General features: G+C 40.4%; 1 protein-coding gene across 1 annotated transcript; it reads right to left on the bottom strand.

Moving 5' to 3' along the window:
* Positions 1 to 8,292: 8,292 nt before the first annotated feature.
* On the bottom strand, positions 8,293 to 21,770 carry RCN1 (reticulocalbin 1). The gene is made up of 6 exons (XM_056354727.1): positions 21,492 to 21,770; positions 16,727 to 16,920; positions 14,959 to 15,137; positions 14,362 to 14,422; positions 11,252 to 11,451; positions 8,293 to 10,353 (listed from the first exon to the last, which is right to left on the bottom strand). The coding sequence occupies exons 1-6, from the start codon at positions 21,710 to 21,712 to the stop codon at positions 10,246 to 10,248; spliced, it is 963 nt and encodes a 320-aa protein (XP_056210702.1). The 5' UTR covers positions 21,713 to 21,770; the 3' UTR covers positions 8,293 to 10,245.
* Positions 21,771 to 25,262: the final 3,492 nt, after the last annotated feature.

Raw genomic sequence — 25,262 nt, 5'->3', positions numbered from 1 at the left:
GAGTTGTGGATAAAGACTGGGAATAAAACTAGTGGTGGGTGAAGATATGTCACTTGGAGTTTGGTGGACTAGAGGGTGCGGAGTGTCAGCTTTGCTTTGCAGTAGTGCTTCGAGCTGAGCATGTGCAGGGGCAAGTCTGCTGTCAGGAAAAAGATAACGTAGTAATAAGAGATTGTCTATTTAAAAGGTTTAGTTGAGTAGATGGACAGGAGAAGTCTTGTGAAAAAAGAACCTGTAAGACTTCAAAGACTGCATTCTAGAAACTGGGTTTGGGTGGATGTCTAAGAGAAGCGTGAGTACAACATGATTAAACTGTTACCCCTTGCCTGAGTAGATATTTACAGTAGATTTGTCACTAGTGTTTTTAATCTCAAATTTTCAAGAGGAGCAGAGCACAAAAAGTGAAACATTTCACCTGTGCAAAGGCTAGTTTTCCAGGTTTGATTGGTGAGCTGTTGCATAAGTAAAATTCTTCTCCCTTTGTAGTATCCCTACTGCCTATATATCCCCATCTTTGCGCCTGCTTGTTCTACCCTAAGCCTCAATGCCAATTTCATAGCACTTAGGTGACCTTCCTAACTCCAGTGTTTGTCTTGTTTCCTATACATCATAAGCTCAGCGAGATACAAGGATGACACATGAATGAACATACCCTTGAGAGAAGAGGGGTTTTGGACAAAAGAGCTGTAGCAATCTCAGCAAGAAAACTGTCTTGCTCGATTCCTCTGTGTCATACCATAGTATCAAAGAAATGTTTGACACTACTGTCAAATTACCTTTCTTCCAAAACAACCTGCAGGACCTGCAATTTAGGAAAAACCTTTAGATTAAAGAAGCAAACAAGGCACCACACAGTGCTCCTTAAATTATTACATGCATTTTGTGCATTCCTGTCTGCGTCAAGCACCCTCATCCACATGCCTTGTTATGGCTTCATTTTGCTCCTTTGTGGTTGTAAGAAATGTGAGCAACTCTTTGCATAACTGTCTCTGCTGAGTGGATCTGAGGAGGCAGCACTGTGAATCACCCATGTGTCAAAAAAAAAAAAAAAGCTGTAACAGGGAAGGGACGAGTATAGTTCTGGTAATGCAGGGCTGGGTGTTTTCGTCTGAGATTGTACTGAGTTTTACCAGGAGCAAGGTGGGATGGTGCAGACCTGAAGAGGGTACAGGAAATCTAAGGCTTCACTTGCCCTCCCTGGGCCTGTGTTGTAGTTAGGCTATGGCTTTGCTCACAATGGGTATAATATTTCCCATTATATGTATTTTTAAATTTAATTTTAAAGTATATCTTTGCAGATGGTGTAACCCTGTCAACAAAGCACATCTGAAAATTTGGCATGCAAATCAGTGTAAAACATTTGATTTGATGCTGTTCTAATCAATGATTGTTAACAGCATCGCATACAGGTAAAGAAAGTATAAAACATGGTGTAATGCAATGGAACGCAAAAGTCTCTTTTCAGTTCTATTCTGAGAATGCAGCAAAAATAGCCCAATGTCAAATGCTATTTGAGTATCATTTCTTAATGTGTCTGATACGCTTATTCTTTATGTGAGCCCACTGATATCTTTCTTAAGCCACAAAAATTTAAAAATACCTATTTAAAATTTGTTGTTCCCCTCCAGGTGCACTGAATTAGGGGTTTTTTTGTTTCATTCTCAACTCCTTATTTTGCAATGACTGATTGATGGCATTCCTGCCATCATGTTGTATAAGAGAATTTGATAGTTCTAACTTGATAGGTCAGTATACTGTTTACAAAATCTAGTATCTCTGCAGGGTAATGAATCCTACTCAGATTCACTACTTGCTGTTACCATCTTGCCAAATTGAGAGAAAGTGGCTGTAATAAATTCTACCCCTGGTACGTCTGGTCCGATATCGATATGAGACAAGAATTAGCAATAAGAAAGCTACATAAAAAGCTTCTCTGTAAACCCTGACAGACTCCGCAGTGGTGAAGGCCATACTGTGTGAGCCTGAATTTTCTTCACTATCAGTATGCAGTAATAATAAAGCAATCAGACAAATGGCAGAAAAAGGTACTAAATGTACTGCATATATTAAAATTAAACAGCATTTTTAGCTAAATTAGTTGATCTGTACATCACAGTAGAACCGCCTTGCTATATTGTCTATAACCTTTAGCCACATCTCGGATTGCAGGCTTGAGTTACGTACTGACAACAACCACACTGTTTCACTGACTTATTTTGACAGTTTATGTCCGGTTACTTTCAGTGATTTGTAAAGCTGACATTTCCCTTTAGTGAACCCGAAACTCTTTTCTGCTGTATTGCCCAGATATTTTTAACATACCAGACAGTAATGAAGAACAGAGAAAAGAGAAGAGCTTCATTCTATACCGAACCCATGGAGTGGGTCCTACAGCAAATATGTGGGGTGAAAGGAGCTGTAGTATAAATGAAAGTTGGGCCCAAGATGAGCATATTTGTGGTCAGAGGCATATTTTTATGAATTTCTCATGCTATAAATGTCACATTACTGTTTTGTTCCTTGGCAGATATTTTTCTGATATTGAAATATTATCTTTCCTTACGGTAAAGTGTATCTGATGTCAATTTATACTGACAGCTTTCCCAAGTTAACTTATCTGTGAATTCCCAGTTCATTTAATATTTTTTTCCTCCTGCTTCCCACATTTGAGCTACCTTTGTTCTGTGTCTGAAGGATAGGAAGCTGATTGTTATTTTATATTTATATTTCAAGGCTGCTTAATGTTTAATGAGGCTGAATATGTTGTAAAAAGCTTCAGAACACTCAGACTGGTTAATATTTCATGCCGATCTACAGAGACAACTATATTGATCTTTTAAGCATCTGCTAAACAAGACAAGAAGTAAATTAGATTTTGGTCAGTTTGATTTGGCTGGTGAGTTAAATAGCTTTTAGAGCATTATTACCTTTTAAAATGTTTTGTTTCCAGTTGAATAAAGTAGATACAAAAGGCGGTATTTCATCATGTTGTTTCTCATTGCTCTTGTTCTTGCCTCTTTTATTTCAATTGTGTTTGTGTATGTTGTGAAGGGATGCAGAAACCTAAAGGGAGGATATTAGCATTGTCTGCTTTATGCACCCATAATTATACCGTCTGAAGCCATAGTTGAGGGGGCCCTACTTGTCTTTATTGACTGCATTTTGGAATCTAAGTTCCTAGGTTCCCACTATTAAGCTACTGTTTATTTACACCAGTTATGTGCTTAGAAACCTCTCAGAATACACTGCAAAGCTGCACCATAAATACAGTTCACTTTAGGGGAAAACCTACCTTATGCCCAAATTCCTCATCCCAGAGGATCCATTTTAACATCTTGTATGCAATCCTCCTTTTTACTGGCTTTGGGATAGCAAATGTGAAAAGTTGACTTCCTTGCAAAAAGAGAAAGTAAATTATTATATCCATTCAGATGTCTACATAACTGTTGTTTAAATCTAATGGTAGTTGATAGCAAGGCTTGTGAAAGGTCCTTTTTACACTGAAATACTTTCATAACCTTTTTGTGATGACTGAAAGTTTCCAAACTTTGCACCCAGCACATGCAGCAATTGCAGAGCTGATATAACAGAGATATTTTTATCAACAAACTGAGCAGGCAGCCTTGGGATAAAATTAAATTTTAATAAATAAATAAATTTAAAAAATGATTGCTAGCTCAAGAAGGTATCTTAGAATTTTAATGGTCACGCAACTACACTGAAGAAAGACCCGTGCAGGAAACACTTGCTAATTTTGATTAAACTCAAGTATAAATTACTGCATTTATTGTCTCTAGGAAAAGTGTTCTTAGCCTACAAGAAGTATACAAATACTTTTAATGTATAGAGTTCACTTTTAAACGTTTTTGTAGTAAATTAAATATTCCAACTCAGTATAACCCTAAATTTGTCTGTTCCAGTTTAGACACGTTTGTGTCTATGAATATAGATGGGAATAATGGAATAATAGTCTTTTTAGCCTTCTGAATTTCATTTCTTTAACAATACTTTGCTGTATCCAGTTTGGAGCAGATATAATAGTTGTGAAACCTTCCTTTCTCTGGCACAGAGCATTTCAAAGTTATCAGTGACTCAGGGAGTTTTGGCGGTTCCCAGAAATGTCACGTCTGGACTATTAACTGAATTTAAAAACTGAGGGCAAAGAAAGAATAGGGTGCCTTAGGCAAAGGTATTGATGCAAATTCTTCTAAATGAAGAGCAGGAATGGAGAAGAGAAGCTTTTGGTTTTGTTAAATTCTAGGATACCTCTCCAGCTACTCTTTTCCCTTCATTTCTGCTGCCTGTGGAATTTGCTTGTGAATTCACCTTTTTTAAAAAAATCCTCCATATGATTTCAAAATGTTTCATCTAAATGTTACCAACTAAAGGTTTTAAGAAGTTTTAGTTATCTGAATTGTTTTGCACTTCTTCATTTGATGCATTCTTGACTAGCATTCCTTTTTTTTTTTTCTGTGCCCCAGCAACCAAAGTCCTGTGCGATGCAGTGAAAGCAACGACAGCAGAACTTGTTTAGCTGAATTTAGCTGATGATGGGGGTGCACTGCGAGTAGTCTAGGGGGAGATATGTCTAACCTGTCAATCTAGTCAATGCTGTCTGTGGTATGTCTGTGTTATCTTACAGTTGATCTAATGTTAAAAGCCCTCATCCTTTTTTATTATGATTATTGCCTTCCTAAAAAATTACATTCACTGGCTTTTATCCAAACAGACAACAAGTCCTGAGAACATCATGCTCTTGGAAGTTCAGCAATTGACAATTAAAATGATATTTTTTTTCTTCTTACGTACTGTGGCCTTGATACCAACTTGTTAACTTAAATTGTTGTGGTGGGATTCATCATGACCAACACAGCGTTCATTATCACGCACCCATCCAACTTCCTCAGAACCCAGAAGCAGCCTTAGGTGGGATAGCACATGCTGGAGCAGCCTGTTGAGTAGCTTTATTTTTACGCTTAAACCTCAGCAATCTGTTGGGCACAAATGCAGCATCTTCAGCAATGGCGGTTTCTTGGGCAGTGCTGTACTAGAACTGTTTGAGAACATGGCATACACTATGGGATTATTAACTCATGTTTCTGTGATACCAACCCACAAAAGCACCAAGAAGCCTTGCTGAGGATTTTAAGGTGTATCTTCAAAAGCTATACTAACTTTTCATTAAGGTTTTGTACCCCCATTGGTCCAATGGACTTTCTTCTTAAAATTCGTCAGGCTATTCCCATATAAAGAAAAGATTTCCCACTTAACTCTGAAAGCGTCTTCAGGCATATCTAAATTCTTGTTGATATGATGAAACATTGTCATTTCTAATGTATGTGTCACGCTTAATTACTCTTCAGATTCAGTATCATACCATGACTTGTTCCATACAGCTGTCCTGGAATTTCAGGTATGCGGTGGTTTCAGACTGCAAATGTGGCCAGCCTTACAAATGTGAGGCCAACTACAAAACACTTAAGCAAATACTAAAACTTCAAATGCTAGCCAACCAAGTCATATTTGTACACTTTATGATTATGAAATAAATACTTCCACAGGGAAAATTACAAACATGCAGTATATGAAACTAAGCTCCAGAACTCTGTTGCCCTCACCAGAGCCAACACTTGCACTCAAGATGGGTATCCCTTAACTATCAATAGGAATAGTAATGCGTATACATAATTGTATTCATGTCACTGGCATAGTGAAAAGATGCTCCCATCTGTTGAAGATATTTTACCTTACCATGTGGAGAGACAGAAAGCAGGTGTGAAATTACCTGTTGTGTCACACATGCATGTATGTCCCTTGTACACTATTTCATGCTATGGGAAAGCTGGTAACTTTTTTTTCTGAGGTTGCTTTGAAATTCATCATGTTTGGCATAATCTATACAACCCTTGAGTTTGAGGGGCATCAGTCTGGTGCCTGAAACTCCAGTGGAAAACAATCCCAAATCCTTCCTTTGTAACTAGCAAATATGGTTAATGTGGTCTTTGCTGGACATATTAATGGGATATAGCACACACTAAATTGGACTGATGAAAAGGGAAGGGCACAGCTTATTAGCAGTGGATGCTTCCAAGCATTTGACTACAAGTCAACTGCTTTAGCAGGGGGTTGGACTAGATGGATCTCCAGAGGTCCCTTTAACCCTGACCATTCCATGATTCAAGTCAGGTTTTTCAAAATCTTTGGCCTTAAAATGTTTTCTGTCGTTCCACCACCCTGTAAAACTAGTCCCATTTGCTAATGGTAACTTGTTGTCTAGGAGTGATGAAAGTGGCTAAATTTACTCAAACAGACCAGTAAAACATTAGACGCTGTCTTCCATGAACTAGACTTATGCCCAAACTATCTTACATGAGTATGAATCAGTCTAAATTACTAAAAGTTAGTGTTCAGAAGTAGTAGGAGGATCAAGATCTGATGGTTATAAGCTTATTTCTAACCTCCAGTCCCACCATCCTATCATCTGCTTGCCTTTGGGTGGCCAAGGCCTTAGTCCCTTTATATAAGGACTAGGAGCAGTGCCATTAACTTCACTGGGATCCAGATCAACTTCCACATTGCAAATAGTAAAGCATTACGCAACTATTGTAAGATACTTGTGTAAGTGTAATTAGATGAGCATGGGCTGCATTCTTCATTCCTCAGGGAGTTATGTACAGTACCTTGATTGGAATAGGAGACAGATTTAACCTGATTGAATCATTAAATGGAACTATAAGACAACGAACATTAGCCACTTAGTTCATTTCATAAATTCTAATAATTAAAACTGCATGTGCAATAATAACAGCTATTCCAGATATCCAAGTAAGAAAAATGCACCTTTGATATGTTGTGGCATAGGCATAATGAAAACATTGACTTAATGGAGGATCTATGTAATAAGAGTTACCATACAGAACCTGCAGTTGGAAATATATAAACACATTTCCCAACAGAATTTTACTACATCACAATTCATTAAGAAAATCGGCAATAACTGACAAGATAGGCACAAAATGGATTTTCTTGTTGCTGGGATGAAGTATGGCTCCCAGCAATTAATGGGTTTAGTCATATTAAGCAGATAAATAATGCTATCTGACATTACAGTATTTCACATTACACTAAAATTTTGTAACATTTGCTCATAATATGACTTGAAATATGTTACCTAGGAAAAAAAATGTTATCTCTGGAACAGTCAAAGCCCATTAGAAACCTTAGGCTTGAAAAATCACAATGTTAACGGTTATATCCCCTAGCAAAGGTTTGCTTTCCTTAAATAGTGTTAAATTTAAACCCAGAAGCTCTAGTCTCTTTTGGAGTTACTCTTCCTTAGTGCATTGAGCTTGAAAGGAAAATTTAGTGCATGAAATGTACTGTGCATTACTGAATGTTGGTAAGTGAAACACTATGAAGAGTTGCAGAAAGAACAGAATTTAGAGTGAAATCACATCAGTGATACTTATGTTCTCTAAAAAAATGTTTCTATATTTTGCTTTGTAAAAAAGCTCCTAATTTTAATACGACCCCATTACCCACTATTAATAAATAATTTGATTATTTAATACCTAATATTAATTGGAATGTTTGCCTTTTTCATAACTGTGTATAGTCTACCTGAGCACCATATTTTGTAAAAAAAAAAATTTTTACTGCAAAATATATGTGGGTCTAAATTTCCAGTTCCTACTTGCATGAATAACTCTGACTTCAGCATTCCTGCTCATGTAAGTATAGTTTTATACTGGAAAATTCCTAATGCCTTCCAAGCATTAATAGGAATCGAGATCAAAGGCAGAACATGATTTTTCTCTCATGTTATGTTAATTCTATTCCGTATTCATTGAGTAACATAGAAGAAAATGTGATTGCTTGTCAAAGCTCAGATGCAGGGGTTTTTTGTTGGGACAGTACACAGTGGATTTGGAAGTGTCATGTTTAGCTGAAGGCAATGATGCTTAGTGTCTCAGCACCCAACTCCCACTGAATTTCAACAAGAGTTAGCAAATAACCTTCCCTTGGGCTTCAGTGAAAATCCTTGGCTTAGGATCCAGTCTGAGCTGCAGTTTCACTTGCAGGAAACAAGCTTTTTCTGAGGTCTTTTAAGGTATTGTTTCCTGAAACCACAGAAGATAAGCTGAAGGCAGAGTACTGCAATTCTGTTACGAAAACATAAAAATATTACATTTTTAGTATGAAAGGACTGCTAAAAAAAAAAAGTTAAGATTGTTAGGGTTAATGAATACAATAAACCTTTCCAAATCCAAGTCATAAAGAAAACAGATAATCTTTTACATGTGCCAAGATACAATTTTATTGCTTCTCAGATAACACTGCATTTAGGCATTTATTTAACTTCAGGGTACTGGAAAACCAAAACCTGTTCACTTAGGTTTTATGACATTTGTCCTACTGTATTGTTAGTGGAAGAGGTAGGGACTTTCAGAGACGTTGCTGGCAATGTCATAAGAAGTGCACACCCAAGTTTAATAATTGTGGAGGCAAGAACATGTAATCTTGGCCAGACTCTGGTATCTAGATTTAATTATCTGCAATTGAAAGATGTAAAATATTACACCACAGCTCTTCTATGACCTTATGAAAATGACACTGTTTATGGAGGTCACAGTTCTCCATTGTCTCATGATGATTTTCACAGATTTGTTAAATTGCTGAAGTATATCACAACCTGGGAGTCTCAAAGCTCCTCTCTGGATGGTTGTGCGTCAATCGCAGCGTGTGATGCTGTACATCAAACCTTCAAGGAACCTCCAAGTGAACACCCTTGCAGAGCCCTCATCTCCCAGCATTAGTGTCAAGAACAAATTCTAGCCACAGCAATAGCAACTATGTGTATTGCATTTATTTTTCGTTGTTTTTAATGAGGTGAAGAGAAAACAGTTGGTGCCGTATGTCCAACTGCTGTTTGTAGATGACCACCCAGTGCTACAGGAGCTGCCAATGACCCAGTGCTTTGGGAACTACTGGCTTTAAAGGTTTGGTTCGTACTTTCACATCATTTCTCTGTGCTAGCCCATGTTAGTGTTATTGCACCTTCATAGTATCAAAAAGAAGTATTGGTTTTATTGTGCTTATTTTAAAACCAGTACATTTTAAAACAACCAGACTTATCTAAGCTGGGTATATAAAAATATACATGTAACAGCTCACATTATACAGTAAAAAAGAAAGCACCTGTGTGGAAAGCTTACTCCTTTCTTTGGAAGGAAAGCTGTCCTCATGTAGTTGCTTCAGTAACATGTATATATATGTATATACATACAAACCCAGAACTTTAGCCACATAAATCTGTCCTCTTATGTGGTACAGAAGACAGAAGGCCCAGAGGGGTGATATGTCTCATTCTTTCTCCATCACAGAACTGCTGCCATTCACACTGCGTGAACAAGAGTATGGCTTGAGTAAAGTGCGAAAAGCGCGAGATAAATTATGCTCCATATGGCATAATTCCTCCCAGGAAACAGCATAACCAACAGCCCACAAACAATTGTACGTTATTCTGTTGTCGAAGGAGCAGCTGTCACTATGAACTCTACAACCCTTGCTGAGGAATGTCGGCACAGGGTGTTGGGCCACATGTGCTGTCTCTGCAGTGTGATGGGGGTTAGAGAGAAGGGCCAGTTGTACATGTTGCACTTGCAAAGCTATGAACCAGAGGGCTGCTGGATACCTTCTGCAGCACCTCTGATCCAAACTAGGAGAGAAAAACAGTGTGGGGAAAAAGGTTGTGAATCTTGTGTCAAACCTTTTCTCTGGATAGGAGGGTCAAAGTATAACTCTAAATTATTATATGCTATTAAAAAAGATGACTAAATAACTTAAGTCTGTTGAAACATTAGGCTTCTTTCTAATCCTAGCTGCATTTCACTATAGTAAAAGTGGGTATCTGATGAAAATGTTTCACTATTAAAGATCCTTGCAATTATGTTTTTAGAAATGCCTTTTCCAGGTCAGGCTCTAATCTATTAAGAGAGGTTACCTTCCTATTTTTCCCAAAATAAAACTGTAGTAATTAGATATCATACTTAACCATGTGAAAAGAGTAAAAAGCTATTCCTATGCAGTTTCTGAGGTAATAAGCTGGCATGTTAAAAATATGTTAATGTAAGTCATTCGGTTGTGAGTGTGTCCCTTGCCCATCTTCCCCCAAAAGAGGGGATGGACACAGTGATTTCGGTAAAGTGGAGATAAGGTCTGTGGCATACTGGTTGCTCTGCTGTATCATAGTTCATCATGGTTTCTTGTGAGGTCCTCCCCATAGTTAGTAGCTTGACTTCCAACAAACATATTCCAGTTGTCTAGAACCTCCTCTTTCGTTAGTTTTTGATCCTGGTGGGAGGAAAATAAAATGTCTATAAGAACATTTTCAAAGCTAAGTAAAAGATATACCAGCACAGACTCACAAGAGCCCTGGGAAATAAGACTTCTTCAAAGCGGCAGACTGCAGACTCGGGAATCACTGTAGCTGTCACAGTGAGTGCAATTTGGACCCCAGTGAAAGACAGAAGTTCCACTGGCTTCAGCTGGGTCAAACTGTTAATTGAAAGTTCTTTGTAATTAACTTACTGCCAAACAGTACACGGGTTATCTGGTATGCAGTTTTGCCCTGTGGTTTGGCTTTGCCTTCCTGATGGTAAAAATGTAAATCCTCTGGTGTATTTTGTGGAAGACGGTTGCTTATGTTAGCAATTTACATGCTCTCTGTGCATTTCAGATTCCAACTTTGCTCACATTCCACTTCTGAAGATCATCATCTAGGTTCTACTGAACCATTAATCTCCCATGTTACAGGAAGCAGATGTATTGAGCCAGTCTTTGAGTCAAAGATGTGTATTTGGGGGGGTGGGTGGGGGGTGTGTGCTACATCATATGTAATGTTTCTTCTGTTTTTATCTTGCAAAATAAATTAGCATGCAAAAGCTATAACAACTCTTAAAAGGAAAGAAAGTATTTCTACTGTGTTAAAACTTCCAGGTTTCTAAGGGGACTTCTAGAGCTGTATTTTAAACTGTATTTTAATACTTTGTGAGTCTAACCCCATCAACTGAAATTGGCATTGATACATTACCACTGTCAATTCTAGCCTCTATAAATCCATTTGAAGTGTACTAATAAGAAAAGTTATTAGGAATAAATTATTATTATTAGGAATAAAATATTGCAAACATTTAAAAAAACCACAAGACCTGATATAACTTTTTTAAAAGTATACTGGAGTATTAAGTACCTTGTCTACATCCGATTCATAGACTAAGTGCCTGGCTTCAGCTAGTGCGTGATCATAGTCTTGGGGGAGAATCCAGTGCTGAATCTCCTCTTTGTCCATCTTTCCATCCTTGTTGAGGTCACGAAAATCTGAAAACTGTTCACGCTCTGTAATCACCCAGTCAGGCTCTGGTCCACCCTCTTCATTTGCAAACATATCAGCTGAAGAGGAAATAAAGGTCTTACTCAAGTCATATTTAATTTACAAATTACGCATAAACTAAAGACATTTGCACAGTGTTCCTCAGAGGAAGACTAAACTTCTCACTTGCACAGCTTTTTTTTGTACAGAAAAGGAAATGTGGTGTGTAAATAGAGTAGCTGCATGTATCTTCTCTCAGGCCTATTTCTTCACTGCTGGTGATTGTGTCCATTCTTACACTACCCTTGTACTGTAACTGTGCACTGCTGGTGAGGTAATGTGAGAGGTGAACATGTCCAAAGGCCATCATCCACTGAATTTCAGAATGAATAAAATTCTTTGAAGGGCTTTTAGTTAAATAGCAATCATTAGTTTAGTGCTAGGCTCAGTCACATGGGGAGAAAGGAACTCAGCAATTTTATCTTGTCCCTGCCAGCAAATGTCTTTGTGGATAAGATCAGACTCCAGCCAACAGAGTGGTTAAGGGAAAAAAGGCACAGGGGAAATTTAGGAAAACAAAAATTGCTAAATGGAACTTGAATGCTTTTGTCCTGGTTGTAGAGAGGTCCATGTAAAAGAAATTTGTCTTAGTAGAGGAGTTCTTTTTTCTAATCATGCAGTGCTGCAGCATACTCCAGTAGAAGGTACTCTACAAAGACAGACCTGGAGCAGTCACGAACCAGTGGTGTGTTCCTGTGAGAAACCACAGGCAGTACACTTGTTATAGACTGGTACCTTGGGATGGAGTACCATTTGTGACATAGGATGCAGAGATTATGTACATGAGCTGCTCTGCATGTCAGTCCTGTGCTATATTTAAGAAGCATCAACAGCAAAATGCCACTGTGGCAGCGGCTATCTGTATAAACAGAGTTGGGAGAATAGCAGTGATTATTAAAAGCAAGTGATTTGTAACTGTTCTTTACAACACAGGCCTTCCAAATGATAAGCAGTGTGTCCACTTCATTCTTCTGGTCACTGTGGCAAATCAATTATTTCCTGCTCATCAGGGCTGCTTATTCCTCAAGCCTTCCACTTTTCTATTTATAATTAAAGCCTGCTTTGTGATACTGCTCCTATGCCTTTTGGGTTTGGTTTCCAAGGATGTGCTATGGAAAAGTACACCTCGGGGCCAGAGGCTGGCTGGTATCTATAGGAAGTATAAATGCTTGTCTCAAATCTAGGAATAACCTCCCCTGACCCTGCAGTGTGAGCATGTACACTAGGCTGAAGTTCTCTATTAGTAGAATGTCCACAATGTCCCTAAAACACTGTTACCTGCTCGTGCACAGTAAGAATTTGGTTTTCCCTGCTTAACATGACTAGGGATATTTTGCTTTGCTGCTTGTGTAAAACCTAAACCAAATTTTGTAAAAGACAAAATAGGAGGAAGGAAGGAGGGAGGGAGGGATCGCTCTATAAACTTCAGTAGATTTCCCATCAAACATCTGATCTAGAGATTGAAATTTTTGGACTACTTTTTGTTGTTCCATATAAATGACCAAAGAACAGATTTGGTTTTCTCTTTGTTTTTTTAACCCCAGATTCATCACCAAAAAAACCCCACAAACATCCGAAGAAGGGAAGTAAGAATATTTTAAGCACAGTTTTCTTCAACTCATGAAGAAAACTTCAGACAACACATTCACTTTCTTTTTTCATTTTCTAAAGTGCAAATTATATTGTTTATTTGAAGCAACTGACATGTCCTGTCAATTTGATTTTTATCATCCTCGCCAATGTGGGGTGATCGTGACTAGAACATTCTATGTTCCTATCTATAGAAGACAAGAAAAACCAGCATTCACATGGTAACAAATGTTGACAATTACCTTATAATTATATGTAGGTAATGTCACTGAATGAACTGAAATTACTGTGGAAATTATGCTGCTCTGTTATTTCAGTCATAAATGAATAGCATTCACATTTTGAGGCTAAATATAATTTACAAGGAATAGAACCCCCCTGCCATTAATTAACGTGTGTATATTGTTCCTGATTATATGTGAAGTGATCTTTATAGCACCACTAGAAACAGAAAGATTCCTCTCAGTTTGCACTAATTGCTTTCTTGGTTCTACTTTCCTGATTTAAAACCCATCAAAGTGAGTGCAGTGGGAGAAGGTAGCTTTTGGTATCAGCATAATGATTCAAAAGGTTAAAATGCATTATACCCCACTGCTCTCCAGTCCTGCTTCCGTTTTGTCTTCATAGGTCCAAGTGCAAGACAGCAGCCAACTGCCGAGTGTGACTGAGGTTTGTGCAAATTAACTGGAACTGATCTGCTGCTGCTGGTTCTCATTTTGTTCTCTTTCTGCCACTGAAGTAATGCACAGCTAACTTTCACGTACTTCACAACTTCTCTAAGAATCTCAAAACTTGGTGCTGTTTTTACACAGTTCATTTTTAATGCATCTTCTATTTCCAGACAAAACATAATGGCATCGCTCTTAGAAAAGTATGGGGGTTTACTTGGTAATTAAACTAGGACAATAACTAGTAGAAAAAAGGTGAATATTCTTGTTTCAAATATGTGATTCCCAGCGATGTTGCATAGTCAAGTACCATTCAGACTTGGAAAGAGACTAATACGCTTTCTGATCTTCCTGCATTTCTAAACAATGCCTTCAAAAAGCTGTTAATGTGGTCAAGGATACAGACAACATTCCTGTCATGAAAAATATTATTCCAGACCCTCTTAGCCAAATTATATGAGAATAAGATGAGAATTTTATGCTGTAAAGTGTGAGGAATCTTTTGCTGGTGATGTTGGTATCTGCCTAAAACGAAATTAAACTTTCTGCATTGGATGGTTGGTTTAAAATAGTTGACCTGGAGTTCAATCTTTGAGTTGTTAAAACTGCTGCAAATTTGAGAGATGGATAAATGGACTGGAGATTATATAAGAAACAAATCTCAACACTTACCAATGTACTCATCTTGATCCACAAAACCATCCTCATTTTTGTCTATGTCTTCTAAGGTTTCCTGGAAAATAGTTTTGCATCAAAGTAATCAAGAGAGAACTGAGAATTCTGGCTACTCGCATCTTTGATCATCTTGAGGCCTCAACCAGCTCTTGTACACAGCAAAAGTACTCTCAGTGACTCCAGTGTGATCGTTGTTTATACAATGAATATACAAATATCCTTTCATATTGAAAAAATTCCCTGCAAGAATGAACTGGACACCATGCTTAAGTTTTAAGTTAGGGTCAGATACAAGCTTGCATCAAACACTTGGCTGCTGCATGTCAGCATACCCTTCCTTTTATTTTGGTGTAAGTCTGTGCTCCGGGACTGTTTTTGATTCCATTTAGGAGGTGTCTAAGTGCATTTAACAAGTCTTTCTTATACAGAGAGCTCTAAATCAAATGAATTTCATGAAAGGGATCCCTTCCTGTTCTCTACTTAGCTATCGTGTGTGTGTCTTTTTAAAGCTTGCATGGAAAGGTTAGAGATACACTTCAAAGCTCATTCAAAAAAAAGAAGTAAAAATAGTGGCATTGGTTTTGCTCTGCTTACTAAGACAACGACGTTTTTCATATGCTCAAACTCCTCTGGGTGAAGGAAAGCAGTGAATTCTTCTCGAGTGGCAGCTAAGTCTCCATCCAGATCAGCCGTTTTGAATCGTCTTTCATCTCTAGGCAGCATTTTCTTAAAACTGTGCTGATCGGTTGCATCTTGGAATTCTTCTGGATTTTCTGCAAATTGATCAAGATGTTCTCAAAAGTATGTTCCTTTTAAAACATATTACCACAATGAAGCACCCCAATTTTCTGTTAAAAGTCTAGAAATATAACGACTTATTGCCAGAAGAGCTGCTGTGTTAAAATGGAACTTCTCTTTCCTGTCAAGTTTTAAATTCGGGGTAAAGTGCTTGCGTTGATTTTTAAAGATGACTTAGTAGTATAGATAAACATCTGAGTAAGGCTTCTGTTGCAATCCAGGATAATGTATTTTGCAGTATTGTGTATTATCCTTTATAGATTTATTTTTTTTAATCTGCTTTTACAAGCACTGCTTAGGCAGTATTTGGGGTAGATTTCATTCACTGAAGTTTTATTCGTCTTAGGAATCAGTATGATCTACACAACTTTTCAGTTTCAAAAAGCAAGCAGACCAAAGAAAAGTAGTTTCAGAAGGTGGCAGACTGACTGAAACTATCTAACTGCTACGCCTCTGCTACAGGGATCCTAACAATCACTTTCAGTTTAAAACAGTGAAGTTTTTTTCAGGGTGTTCATTGGCATAAAATGAATGGTATTTGATATAATTTTTAAAATAGGACCACTAAACTGACTTCAAACATGAAAAATACTCATAACAATTTCACAATTCACATGTTGGGAGACAAACAGCTGAAAAAGACAACGCCAGGAATCACAGATGGCAATTTTAGGTGTGTGTTAACACAAGACCACAACGTAGTAGCTGTTCTTTGGATCTTGGGGATTACAGAGAGCAAAGGGCTGAGAAGGGCTCCCAGGGATAACTGCTGCAGGGATTGTGTCTCAAGTATTTCCTTCCACAAATGTAATAGTCTCCATTTTAATCTAAGGTAGACTTTGGAATTATTACTGTTACTAGAAACTCGCTCCAGAAACTGCCTCTATGGTAGACTGGAGACGGTAGAATGTCTCCCCGTTTCCAGTAAGCATAAGTGGTCCATTAATACTGATTTTTTGTTCTGTCACCATTGCTCTTTAGCTTAAGTCATCTCCTCCTTTCCTGTCATTAACTTATAAAAAGCAAAGGGGATGTATGTGGGAGCGGGGGGAAGATTCAGGTATACTTTTAATATGTATTTATTTTGCCTGATTTGTTAAGGATTTTCCTTTGCAGTTGATCGCAATCTGAAGCTTGCTATTCTGCAAGAACTCTTAATAACTTTGCTATAGCTTAGACCCAGCCTAAATTTTTAGCACCTAGACTCTTTAAGATTTTAGAGACTGAATTAACAAATACTGGTTAATTATGTAATTATATATTTTTTTAAATTAAAGTAGCATTTTTAATGTTAAAATAATATATTTCTCACTGAAGGAGATATTAATTCATCTTTGGCAGTACATTTAATAATGCTTCTATAAAACCTTCTGTGTGCTGGTACTCATGTGGAAATGGATGCAATAACTAAGAACTGCTTTTGACCTCTGAGGATCTATAAAATTTAAATGTGATTTTCAAGAGTCCTAAACGTGACACCAAACTCCTGTTGACTGTAAGGCATGACATCATGCTTTATAATCTCAACAGTTTTTGAACATATAATCTGAAAACATTATCTTACCTAGATAATAACCGTATGTGGCTTGTTTGTATTCTTCCCAGGCAATTTTATTGTCCTTGTTTAGATCATAGTCTTTCCAAACTTTAGCCACGTTTTCATAGATATAGCGTTTCTGTACCCGTTTGATCCAGTTCTTTAATTCCTCTGTTGTGAGATAGCCATCTTTGTTGTCATCTATTCTATCCACGATCTTCCTGTAAAAAGAAACCAGCATCCTTAAGAATTGACAGAAAAACAAACTGCATGTCAGTCCAATTTTAGCAATCTTTATCTGGCTGTGATTTTCCACAAAAACTGAGTACCCAGAATTTATAAAGCTGTCCTACTGGTCAAGACTTCCTTGCATTTTGTAGACTCTTAAGGAGTACGTCTCTATTCATTATTCAATATTCCTATGAATAATTGAAATAGAACTCGCACGATCAAAACTAGTGAACAAAGTACCCCAAATAATACCTGGATTTCTTATGTTGTATCTACTAATTTAGGGGCACCTGTTCACTGTCGATAGGCAGTGGTCATGCTGGGCTCAAAGTAGGAGACACTAACTTTGCTTCGAGAGAAAACCTGTACTAGAGCTTGCTGGGGGCAACCAGGACAAAAATCTAGGATTTTGTGGACAACTGCAGTTTCTCCTGTGGCTATCCAGCAGACTGACGTTAGGGTGGAGTGAGTTATATGGCTATGTAATGTTGGACATGTACAACATGTACAGTCTTCCCTTCCATTCCTGTCCTTCCATGTCTGTCTGTCTTTTCTAATGAAAAGCAATATTGCCTGTGTTGCCAGGAATGCCTGTTGCTTGCTAAAGCAATAGCTATTCTGCAGCAGGTCTTCAGTCATTACTGGCAGTTAGGATATAAGCCACTGTCCTTTGTAAAGCTGCTAGCCTTAAGTCCTGTGGAAATCAGCAGGAGTAAAAGGTACTGGTGTACTCCCAGGGAAACTCCCATCTTTGAAAAGTTCTGCACACAGCTGCAGATAAAACCGACCTGAAAAACTTTTAACAAAAAAAAAAAAAAGAGGCAATGTTCTCCTCTACCATTTAGGTTATCTGCAACCGATCTCAAGGGATGCCTGTAATTGCTAAACACCACCAGTTTGGGTTTGAGCTTGTAAAACTGGCTTCTGTCCCAGCTGTAGTGGTAGACCAGATAAAAACCTTTATCTAAAATAAGAATGCAGCTTTAATCCCACAAATTGTACGTACATTTGTCATAGTGTTGTTTTATTCTGTGTACTGGCCTGTGGGAAACTATGTACCCTGCTCTTGGAACTGGGGCAGTTAGCACCATGTCTCTTCTTTGCATCCAGGCTGGCTTTAGGCACATCAGCAGTGTTAACCCTTGTTATCGCTACAAACAGTCTGCAGTTGCGCTGCACCTAGGTCAGTGACCACCCAGTGGCCAACTGGAGATAATCTGAATGACCATTTCCCCTAGGCGGAATCACCATACCTAAGGACCAGTTATATGTTATTTGTAAGAATAGGAGATTCTATATTATATCTAAGATTATATTCTTAGATCTATATCTAAGAATAGTCAGATAAATCCTGACTTGAGATTCAACAGGCAAGCTCCCTAAACCTCCAGGCAGCCAAAGGACACAGGGGAAAGCTCTACACTTTAAAAATATTTTTTTTCAAGACCTTGGTTCTCTAGAGAAACAGACCCTGGCCAACTGGAACTGTTCAACTAATGAAGCAGTGTCTTTTCCTGAGCCTTAGTTAAGAAAAGATTCAACAGGCAAGCTCCCTAAACCTCCAGGCAGCCAAAGGACACAGGGGAAAGCTCTACACTTTAAAAATATTTTTTTTCAAGACCTTGGTTCTCTAAAGAAACAGACCCTGGCCAACTGGAACTGTTCAACTAATGAAGCAGTGTCTTTTCCTGAGCCTTAGTTAAGAAAGTGGTTAGTAGAGTCAACTAACAGCAGCAGCTTCTGCTGAATTTCCAGCAGTCTTGTGCGAGTCTGATAGTATCAGACTGACTTTATAAATGTGCTATTTCTGAGCTACAGGTGGACAAAAGGGGCAGCTCAATTTGCTTTCTGAAGTAGTAAAGTATGAATTAACTGACTGCAAGACCTTTTCTGTTTTGTGCAAGTCTCATGGGGAACTGACTGCCAAGGGTCCTTTTCACTGCATAATGGACTAGTATTTGTCAATAGATTTGCCCCACGATGAATTTAATTGGTTTAGCTGGTATTTATTTTTATTGTTCAATGTATTAGCTATAATAAATGATTCTACTAGTAGCTCTTTGGTATTTTTTAACACAAAATAAGTCAGGATTGTTTACCAGAAAATGCTTCATGCCTTTTCCTTTTCACTTGTTTTTATAGGTCCATTGCATCCATGAACACTATTGCACTCTGCTTCCCAGTTGAAGATGAGGACAAAGAAAGTGCTGTCTACAGGCCCCCAAAGGCAGAGGTAAGAAGCTATTGTACAAATGTGGACCTCACTTTTTTATACCAATAATTACCTACAAAATGGTTCAGGATCATTCTAACTTTTGTTAATGGAGCTAATTAATCAGTCTGAATAGCCTCAGTGCCTTCATTTTAAATAGTTAATTCTCAAATACAGCAAATACTTAAGGAGCACATTAAATGCCAGTGCACTTACTTTCTCCCTTTAACTGAAGTGGGAGCTAGTGTTAGTTTCTCCCCCCCCATAATAAGGAAGCTAGAGGGCACATGCAAAAAGTACATACAACCTGCTAGTGCAGAAATTTAAGCTGCCAGTCTGCAAAGACATCCACCTGGTAATGAAACAAAGTTGGGGCACGGAAATTTACTAAAGTGGCTGAAAGAGGAAGGCTCCCCCTCTGCACCTGACGTGAGTACAATCGTACATTGATAAACTCTGGCCTTGGACTGTATAAAACCCAGAAATATTTATCTTGTGAGGATCTGTAACCATTTTCTATGTTCTCTGAAAATGATAGGCCCGTCACAAATGGCAGGGAGAAGGTTCAGAGGACTGCAGCCCCACTCCCCTCCTCCGGTCCCTTAAAGCAGTCAGATGCTACAGCAGGATCGTGTCATGCTTCTCCAAAGCCAGGTGAGTTGTGGTACTGCACATAGGTGGGCTGCGTGTGATTCTTCCCTGGGAATCCAATTCTAGCACTGGTCATTAGGATTACCAATATGTTGGCACCCTTCCTAAGCAAGGTAAAATGACTTACAAATGCAGCACCATGCACTTTGGTTAGAGCAGCAGACTATATGCTCCTGGTTTTCTCCCAGAAAGCATTTAAAAATAACTTTTCATTAAATCTGTCTTCCTCCGAAAGGCCAGTCACTTGCTGAGAAGTGACACTATTTGTGACCCTCACTGCAGAGGTTGTCCATAATGAAACTGTTTTTTTCAGTATATCTGATTACTAAACCACAATAAAAAGAAGAAAGTGAAATGTTTTAAAAATCCTCTCTCCCCTCTACCTCCCAGTACGCTATCTGAAATTACAAGGTCAGGAAACACTGAAAGTTAAGAAACCTTAACTTTCCCCAGGAAACCACATCTCTGACTTCCGGTGCACAGTGGGCTTTGGTCCTCACTCAGAGGGATGCTTTAGTCACCTCCATGTAAAAGATTACCGACTGTGGCCGTAGCTTAACAGACCTTCGTCACCTCTCCAAGGTGCACACAGTGAGATCACTAAAAGTTAAGCTTCCTTGCTTGCTGAGTTTATAAAAACTGTTCGAAAACAGCTCTACTGTTAAATCATAGCCCCAGCTGAAATATCTATACTAGTGTAAGTATAAGCATAGACCAATTTTATAAAGGCATATCCATTCAAGTGATACACTTTATCAGAATCTAAGTCACAGATCATGTAAACCGAGAACAGGGTTTCTTTCACTCCTTCTTGAAATTATGTGGATGGAATTGGTCGTTTCTGATAACTGCTTTATCTGCTTATTCACTGAGATACATGAAAAATAGTAGTGACAGCTTCCAGAAGGATCAAGAGGTTAGTCAGTGAGATAACGGTGATACTGCGCTGAGAGCTTACGACAGAACTAGACTGGCGTATTGCAAGTACCATTCCCTATAGAAAGGAGGTAAAAGCAAAGGTAAACTTAGAACATGCAGATAATTTTTTTTGTTAGTAACTACATACAACGATCTTTCTTTACCTACTGTTAAAGTTAGTTCTAATTAAGTGACCTGACTTCTCATAGGTGTAAAGGAGGGAGAAGCAGTGAAATAAGACGTGTTGCACGGACTCTTCCTGGTGCAAAGAGTAGCCTGGAAGCAAGAGCAACGCTGTAAGCCGAGATGCCACAAGTGGGAAAGCTGCGTGAAGATGATGTCCAGAGGACTCGCAAACGGAGCTGTAAAGAAGGAATGCTTTAAACTCGGAGCACGCTAATGCGGTCCGGGCAAGTGCCCCAGAGGTGAGGAGCGGCAGCAGCAGAGCCCCCCGGCAGCGGGTGAGGTCTGTCCAGCACCAGGCACAGCACCACCCGCAGCCGCTCCCTCCCCCCCGCAGGCTCGCTGCTGCAGGCCCGGGCAGCGGGAGGACACGCCAAAGCCAGGAATCACGGCTGGTCGCGCAGCGGGGCGCGAGAGCCGCCGAAGCGCGGAGTCCCGGGGTACGGGCGCCCCTGCACCCGCCCCTCGGCGCGGGCAGGCAGCACCCCGCACCGCCCCCCGCTCCTCCCGCCGCCCGGCCCGCGCCCCCGGGCCCTCCCCCTGCCACGTTTCCGCAGGCCGCCGCGCTGCCGCGGCCGGGCCCCCCCCGCCCCTTACCCCAGCCTCTCCCGGCTCTCCTCCGGGCTGAGCTGGTCGAAGCTCCGCGCCTCCTCCTTGCCCAGGAAGGCCTCGTGGTCGTACTGGAAGCCCGGGCGGTCGTCGTGCTGTGCCCCGCCGGGCCGCGCCCGCTCCTGCCGCGCCGTGGGCTTGCCCAGGCCGCCGGGCAGCAGCAGCAGCAGCGCCAGCGCCACGCACCCCCCGGCCGCGCCGCCCGCCATGCCCCGCCGCCCCGGCCCCGGCCCCGCCGCCGCGCACCGCGAGTCCGCCCGGGCGGCGCGTGCAGCCCCGCTCCGCTGCCCGGCGCCCGCCGAGCCGCCCCGCTCCTCCCCCGGCCGGCGGGGGGGCGGCCGCGATTGGGCAGCGGCCACCGGCAGCGCCGCCCGGCCCGGCCCGGCGCCACGTCTGCACGGCGGTGCGAGCTGCCCGGCCGCCGCGGGGCTCCGAGCGGGGGGGTCCCGCCGGGCGGGTCCGCGGGGGGCGCGGGGTCCCCAGCCCTCGGCGCACCCGCCGCTCGGGTGCTCTGCAGAACCGCCTCGGCGACACGGCGGCTCCCGTCGCCCTCGCTCGGGGGTTTCCTCAGCCGGAGTGCCGGGCGGGGAGCTCCTGCTGCCATCCGCCGTTAGGGACAGGAGTGTGGCGAGTAACACTAAGGCTACAAGTGAAAAGAAAAAAAACCACAAACCCTGTGGCTCTGTCTTGAGCGTAGCAGCAAGCTAATACCATGTAGGAGGAAAAAAAAAAATAAACACTCTCACAGAGGGTCAGAGGGTATTTATCGGGACAGGTCACTGGCACTGTAAGGGAAGCCAACTCCAGATCCTGAAAATCGCAGGAGAAAGCCCAAATCGTTTAGCAGAGAACAAGGTTTGGTTTATTCCTTCAACTACAATTTATTTTGCTCAGGATTTTAGGAGTATCTACTCCAAGTAACTGGTTTGTAGCTAGTCTGTTTCCTTTTCCTATGCTACATCTGTAAGTCACTGCAAGGGAGGGCTGTCATTGCATGCAACATGCTGTACGTTAACGAGGCTGTTCCTAAGGGGTCCGATTGTAAACTGTGTGACCCAGCCGTGCAGATAAGCATCACCAACGGGCCTTGTCTGTCCCTTGGTCCTTTGGACCCCAGGGTACTACTAGTTTCAGATTGCAACATCAGATCTCACAGCTTGGTCCACAGGGTATCTAAACCGCATTTATGATGCGGCCTTCGGCTGTACCACTAGCGCCGACATGCAAGATGCTGAAGCCGACCACAGCCTCCCTTCCTCTGTGGTTACCCTGGTTGACATCCTTTTGACCTAAATCTCATGTGTCACTGAACACTGCTTGGCACAGGGCTCGGCTGCAATGACAGCAAAAAGGTGCTGTCAGAGACGTCCAGGTTTGCTGTTTCGTGACTTGTGCAAAGTGTGACCGAGAGCCTTGCAGAGCTAGTGGTGGTTTTGCCTCAGAACCACGGGCGACGGTAGCAGATTTAAACATTGGAACAGTCAGATATATGTCGGCTTGTTACTTAAGTCTAGACAGAGCAAAACCCTTATGCACCTTTTTCACTTGAGTCACATAAGCTGCCCTTTGCTTTTAGGCCTGGACAGACTGTGCTCTACGTGTGTTTATATGTCCGCAGTGAGCGAGTGCTTCAGTGCTGAGCTGTGCTGTGCCGTGCCTGTGGCAGCTTGAAAATGGTTCAGCTGATCATACCAGCTGTGTTTACGTTTACAGAGCTAGTGAGATGTAACACTTTTGTTGTTTTGGTTTGGTTTTATTATTATTATTATTAAGCATATACCTGTAAAACAAAGTTTTTATTAACATATTCAGGAATCTCATATTTGTGCAATAATACAGGTACAGCTCTTTTTTGTGTCTCGGTCTTCTAATGTTCCCGTCCCTGATTGCTACACCTGTAATATTGTTTCTGATGTTATTCCACAGGTAAGACTGTGCTGAAATGCTGAATTTTCACCTTCTTGATGCACATGGTGCTACAGTGTGCTGCTAGTTAAGTAGCAAGTAATTTGCATGGGTAACAGGTACATTTTACCGCCCATTCACCCCATCAGTGTTGTAATCAAACATCAGCTTGATGTTTGATCTTAGTAGCAAGGAATATGCAGTTATTTGAGGGATGTGAGAAATGAATCTATATATTCTGTTGTCAGAACAATTTGTAGTCACTTCTGTGAGAAAAGCTACAGTAATAGCAATGCAGAATGGGCTAAGTGCATACATGGTCATTCATTTGAAAGCCTCCAGACACTGGGAGGGTTTGCCTCAGGGATATGGGTTCTGGCAGTCAGAACATTTTAATTTTGCCCTGTGTTTGGGTTCAAGTGTGAGTGAGCCCTGAAATGCAGTGATCTCACGGAAGATGTGAAATCATGAACGTTCTGATTCCTCCAGAGTTGGTTCGGGACCATTGGTAATAACAATAAAAATTTGATTGATCCAATATGACTTTTTGTGGACAAGGAAAGATATTGTGATTACTTGTCCTTAGAGGGCTGAGGTCGTAGATTTTGATGCTGAGAACAGACTGCACATTCAGTCAAAACAGTTGTAGATCTGGTCAGTCTGTGTTCCCAGATTTTGTATCATTCAGATTAACATTTACAGATTTTGCCAATGAGCTATCATGACCTTATCAAACACCTTGAACTCTGTCCTCTGCGAAAAGTCATGCCTTCTCCTTTTACTCAGCTCACAAAATGGCAGAAGTTTTCTCTTAAATCTTTTATCCACAACACTCATTTCTTAAAATACTGAATACTTTTCTCTGAAATATTGGTATTTTCTGTTTCAGTAGTATTACTAAGAACATCTCCACTGAGTAAAACCCACTGCTACTGAATGATTAATATTAGGTTTAGAGTTTAAGGTGCTATTTTCATAATTCGCAATTCTTTCAGCAATGCGTCCAAGTTTTATACGCATAAGGCTTCTTTGAAACATTGCAAAATACCAGGTCTGCAACGTTGACAATGTTTTTTAGCAATACATTTATGCAGCAGCAGGCATGCTGGGTAGTTTATAAGCTTTTAATGAAATGCTGGCAGATATTAGGGTTTTATGGGCTGGAAAACAGTGCAAATCAAAGAGCTTTGCTTACTGTTTATAGCATTTCCCCCCTGATTCTAACAATATTTATCTCACTTTTTCCATCTTGCATTTTGCTCTTCATATATTTACTTTCCCTTTCACTCATATATTTACAGTCAACAAACTATTTTGTATAAAATAATACTTAGAGGTACAACATGTCTGTCATCATCTGGATCCAGTTACCTGGATAAAGCCTGAGACGCCTTGTTTCATATCCCTCTTTGTCTTCAGTCTGCATTTATCCTGATGAGGGTATACTTATATCTTGCATCTTCAGTCGGTGTTTCTGGACATCATTAGTTGTGCCTTTCCTGAGGCCATGTAAATGATCCCTAAGGGATGCCATGTGTTCTTGCTGCCTGCTGGCCAATACCTGTTCGTATCATGCTTTCAGTAGCAAAACTCTTCCCAGAGGGTATCATCTCTATCAGTAAGTTTTTCAAGTCCCATCTGCTAAAATAGTTGAATTATTTGATGCAGTCATAGTGTAGCTTTCTAAGTAAGGACCTTTGTGTACACTTGTTTACATCTGAAGCCCATATTAAAGCTAGAATGAGATTCAGCCCTAAAGGGCAGTCATAGTTTGGTGTGAAAAGATGGAGTGAAAGTAAGAGTGATGTAGCACCTAATAGTTCTTAGAGTGCAAACTTATCTTCGGTTAAAAAG

The sequence above is a fragment of the Falco biarmicus genome, chromosome 10, assembly GCF_023638135.1.
Source record: "Falco biarmicus isolate bFalBia1 chromosome 10, bFalBia1.pri, whole genome shotgun sequence".
Taxonomy (NCBI): domain Eukaryota; kingdom Metazoa; phylum Chordata; class Aves; order Falconiformes; family Falconidae; genus Falco; species Falco biarmicus.
The sequence above is the reverse complement of the archived record's forward strand: the minus strand, read 5'-3'. Positions and strand labels throughout refer to the sequence as shown.